The sequence below is a fragment of the Neopelma chrysocephalum genome, unplaced genomic scaffold (assembly GCF_003984885.1).
Source record: "Neopelma chrysocephalum unplaced genomic scaffold, ASM398488v2 Primary Assembly neopelma1_200, whole genome shotgun sequence".
NCBI classification, from domain to species: Eukaryota; Metazoa; Chordata; class Aves; order Passeriformes; family Pipridae; genus Neopelma; species Neopelma chrysocephalum.
The window spans coordinates 1,852,663-1,857,567 of NW_020897862.1; the positions used below are offsets into that span (position 1 = coordinate 1,852,663).

The 4,905-nt window shown below is 55.0% G+C and overlaps 1 protein-coding gene across 1 annotated transcript; it reads right to left on the reverse strand.

Annotated features, from left to right (window-relative positions):
- Positions 1 to 474: 474 nt before the first annotated feature.
- UBIAD1 (UbiA prenyltransferase domain containing 1) lies at positions 475 to 3,695 on the reverse strand. Its single transcript, XM_027702968.1, has 2 exons — positions 2,932 to 3,695; positions 475 to 1,303 (listed from the first exon to the last, which is right to left on the reverse strand). Exons 1-2 carry the CDS (start codon positions 3,452 to 3,454, stop codon positions 816 to 818), a joined length of 1,011 nt encoding a protein of 336 aa, XP_027558769.1. The 5' UTR covers positions 3,455 to 3,695; the 3' UTR covers positions 475 to 815.
- Between the last annotated feature and the right edge of the window lie 1,210 nt (positions 3,696 to 4,905).

Below are 4,905 nucleotides of genomic sequence, written 5' to 3' on the forward strand. Positions count from 1 at the left end.
TCAGAGAAAGCTCCCCTTTAACTCCAAAACTGTGATTTCTAAGCAAATGCAAAAATGGAAACCATTCGTTTTTCTACCCATTGAGGGCTTTCCAGTTGCATGGTTTGCATTTACAGCTTCAGCTTTCATGGCAGAATACAGATTCACTGGTTTTGGCTCAAAATTTGTGCAGTGGGCTAATCGTGCTCCATTTTAGCACCACGTTCCACAGAGATTTATAACTTCAAAATTTCTAGACTATAAGGAACAAGCAACAGTTAATGAATCCAGTGCATTTCAGGGGGCTTGGAAATAAAAGCTCAAAATTTGGCTAGGAAAAACAAAACAAAAAAAAAATATAAAACAGATGAAGATGAACTATGTTGACAAGAGAGTGAAGTAATAGCACCTATGTTGTTGTGATGCTAAACATTTGGCAGTGTTTTCTCTTGACCACAAAGGAGCCACTGGACTCCCTGACCAGGAGGAGTGAAGTGAACAGAGATTTTGACTTGAGGCTCCAGTTTTCATTGAGCTGACAGTGAAAAAATTCAGTGGCAGAAGGATAAGGATTTTTAAACATTCCTTCACCTCATATCACCTTGCTCCCCCTGAGGCAAAGCCACACAGTTCATCCCTTTTGAAGAACTGACAAATCAGTTTTTTACAGTCTGCTGTACAAGCTGACCAGGACTAGAAATGATAAAATTCACAAGGAACAGTGCGAGACAGTCTTTCTGTTCTCCCCACTGTCCATAATGGGTCGTTTACCCCCCCAAAATCCCAAATTAACTGGCATGAATGCTGGATTGTGAGGCCTGGCTCTCCAGGTGGTGTCACAGCTTGGGCAGAGCCCCGGCTGGTGCCAGCATGATGCCAAACACATAGAACAGCCCCAGGAGGAGGTTGAGCTTGGCTGTCCGCTGAGGGATTTTGTTGAAGCTCCGGCTCCGGAACTGCCTCTCCAGCGAGAAGGCCATGGGGATGGTGAGCAGTGGCAGGGCCATGCTGATGGTGTAGCGTGTGGCCAGCACACAGAAGATCAGGTAAGGCAGGAAAAGCAGGACGGTGTAGAGGATGTAGGAGAAGGTGGGGCCGATGAGGATGGCCAGGGTGACGATCCCCGCCTGCCGGTCCGACTCCATGTCGCGCGTGTTGTTGCTGTGCAGGATGGCCTCGGTGCTGAGGGCCAGGGGGACGGCGTAGAGCAGGGGGGACACCGACAGGTACCCCACCTGCACCGCGTGGGCGAACATGACGGCCAGCGGCCCGAAGGTGATCAGGATCACCACGTCCCCCAGGGCAACGTACTTAAATCCAATCCCTGTGGCAAGACACAAGAAAAGGAAGCGTCACCAAACAACTCCGGTCTGACAGAAGAGAATGAACGACACGACAGATCAGCCCTTTCCCATGGGAATATGGCAAAACAACCAATGCACATGCAGATATGGACAAGAAGCATATTATCCCTTTTTTTCAAAGATAATGGAGGAAATGCAGCTTCTGGATTACTCCAGTCAAACAATGTAACAGAAACTAAGGACCAAAATGAAGCATCGCCAAACATCTCCAATTTGACAGAAGAAAATGAATGACACAGATCAGCCCTTTCCCATGGGAATATTGCAAAACAACCAATGCACATGCAGCTATGGATAAGAAGCATATTCCTGTATCAGGAATGGTGTGGCCAGCAGGACCAGGGAAGTGATTCCTCCCCTGTACTCAGCACTAGTTAGGGCACACCTTGAGTGCTGTGTCCAGTTCTGGGCTCCTCAATTCAGGAAGGATATTGAGGTGCTGGAGCATGTCCAAAGAAGGGCAATGAGGCTGGTGAAGGGTCTGGAGCACAAGTCCTGTGAGGAGCAGCTGAAGGAGCTGGGGGGGCTCTGCCTGGAGAGGAGGAGGCTCAGGGGAGACCTTATTGCTCTCTACAACTCCCTGACAGCAGCGTGTAGCCAGGTGGGGGTCGGTCTCTTCTCCCAGACAACCAGCAGCAGGACAAGAGGGCACAGCCTTAAGCTGCACCACAGGAGGTTTAGGTTGGACATCAGGAAGAAATTCTTTCCAGAGAGAGTGATTAGACATTGGAATGGGCTGCCCAGGGAGGTGGTGGAGTCACCATCCCTGGAGGTGTTTAAGAAGAGACTGGATGTGGCATCAGTGCCATGTTTTGGGTGACAAGGTGTTGTTGGGTCAAAGGTTGGACTTGATGATCTCAGAGGTCTTTTCCAACCTGTGATAATAAGGACCAGGTTCTAATATCCATCCTCATATCTATTTCTATTTCTATTTTGTACCTATTTCTGCAGAAATCCCTACAAATAAGGTACTCTTCATTGTGATCGTGCATACTAGAACCCAATCCTGAAGAAAGATATAAAATGCTCAGAACAAAATGCAAAACTGACAAGATTCTTTCTGAGAAACCAACACAGCTGAATGTCTGACAGTTTGAAACTGAGTTGGTTTCTCTTCTCCTTGTAATGATGTTTGTATATATCCAACACAGGAAGGCACTAAAATTATCCTCCTCTCATTAAGAACAAACATAAACTGTTCAGCATTCACAATGAAGCTCCAACAACAAAACATTCCAAAACAAAGTAACAATTCCACCAAAGAAAATAGGCTGTGAGGTACCCTGCTAAGGAATAGGAAACAAACATCACAAGATTCAGCAATGGTTCTGATAAGCACCTAAAGCCATTTATGTAAATAACAATGTTTCAACACCACTTCCCAACTGAAGAACTTAGCGTGACTCTTCCCACAACAATCAACTGGAAAGAATACAAGTTTACGCACCTGTACTCCAGGAAACACCACTAAATACTTTCATGGCAGTACACTACATAGATAATTTGCATCTTCTAGAAACCTTGGACAATTCAGCTAATTCTGTCACATTTACATTCAGATTCACAGCAGACGGGACGCAGCACTTACCCCCGGTATAGAGGAAGGAGCTAGAAAGTCCTCCGAAGTAAATCAGCGCCAGGTGCTCCAGCTTGAGCGTGGAGACAGCGTAGAGCCCGGCAGCGCAGATACAGCCCACGGTGTACAGGAACACCCCAAACCGCACCACGTCCTGCGGCTCCAAAATCTGGTCCACCAACGTCCTGTCATCGCTCTTCTTGTGATCGATGCCCTTGGAGAAGTCGTAGTAGGTGTTCACCAGGTTGCCGGCGCCGTGCACGGCCAGGACGGTCACGGCGCTCCCCAGGAGCAGCCCCGGGTCCAGCGCTCCCTCGGCGCGGTAGGCGAGTGCGCTGCCCAGCGCCACGGGGGTCAGCGAGGCGCTGAAGCTCCACGGCCGCAGGGCCAGCACATAGGCCGCGCATTTGTGCCTCCAGCCGCCGGGAGCGGCCCCCTCAGCGCCCGCCAGCGCCGAGCCGCCGCCGTTCCTCTCGCTCCCGCGGGGGCTCTCAGCGCTGATGCTGATCTTCTGCACCGGCTCCGCCGGCCCCATGCTCGCCCCGCCGGCTCGCAGCAGCAGCAGCACCTAGAAAGGGAAGGGCCGCGCGTTATCGGGACGGCGGGGCCCGGGGGGGGCCATGGCGACCTGAGGGGGAAGGCGGGAGCGCCGCCACTACCCGCCTTACCGCCGGCCCGCCCCGCCTCGTCGCCCCCGCGCGAGGGGTTCCGCACCGGCCGGCACCTCCCGGCGTATACAGATTGAATGGAAAAATTAATCGGCCCGCGGCGTCACGCACGGCGGCGAGGGGGTCACCCCGCGGCACGCGCCGGCACCGGGACTGGAGGAGTCATCGAGGGCACAGAGCCCCCGCAGCCGCCGCGGCCGCTCCCGGGGCTCTCACGGGCGGCCGGACACATTTCGACGGCGCGCCGCTCCCTGCGCGCATGCGCAGAGCGCAGTCACACCCCGGGCGTGGGGCGGGCGCGGAGGGACCGCAAAGATTATTTAAATTCCCACCCCTGCCGCGGGCGGGGACACCTTCCAGGGACCAGGGGGCTCCGAGCCCACTCCAACCTGGCCTTGGGCACTTCCAGGGATGGGGCACTCACAGCTGCTCTGGGCAACCTGCGCTAGGGCCTCACCACCCTCACGGCAAAAAATGTTTTCCTGATATCTAATCTAAATTTTCCCCCTTTCAGCCTGAGCGCTTTCCCCCTTGTCCTGTCACTACAGTTCCTGAGGAAGGGTCCCTATCTGGCCTCCTTGTAGTCCCCTTCAGGTTCTGTAAGGCTGCCCTGAGGTCTCCACACAACCTTCTGTTCCTTCCATAGGGGAGGTGCTCCAGTTCCCATCTCTTCCCTCCAGCGTGTGACGGCACCACACAGCTCGGTGTCACCTACTGACGGTGCCTCAGTCAAACCGTCCATGTCGCCGACAAAGCTGCCGAGCAGCATCGGCCCCACACGACCCCTGAGGGACCTCTGTCCTCACTGATCTCCACGTGGACAATGAGCCGCTGACCGCAGTGCGGCCCAGCAGCCAGTTCTTTATCCATCCGTCTAATCCCTGCCTGTGAAGCGCAGAGCCCGGGACGGCGGCGTGTGGACTGTGCGGACAGCGCCGAACGCCCCGCACCAGCCAGTGCAGACGCTGCCGGCGAACCCACACACCCCCCGCGCTGCAGCCCCGCCACGGCGGGCGCCGCAAGGAAGGGCGGAAGCCGGCGTCTGGGGGGTGGGCCTAGAGAGCCAGGACAGCCTTTCTATTCGTCACACCTACTGCCACTCACCACGCCTGGCTCGATGATTGGTCAGCAGGCGGCTGTCCTTGCCGTTCCTTGGGCTAAGGGGCGGGGCTGCGAGCGCCCCTTCCCTTTCGCTCTTTTTCTATTGGCCAGAGTCCACGCTCATCACGGCGTTCCCGGGCGCCCATTGGCCAGCGGGGGCCGGCCGGCGCGGCGGGCGCGGCGGCGGGGCGGGCGCGGGGCCCGGAGCGGGGGAGCC

Excerpts from the sequence above, each read along its gene's own strand:
- UBIAD1 (XM_027702968.1), bottom strand. The coding sequence starts at position 3,454 with ATGGGGCCGGCGGAGCCGGTGCAGAAGATCAGCATCAGCGCTGAGAGC. Across the intron at positions 1,304-2,931 it reads CTCCTTCCTCTATACCGGGG|GGATTGGATTTAAGTACGTT; the intron begins GTAAGTGCTGCG and ends GTCTTGCCACAG.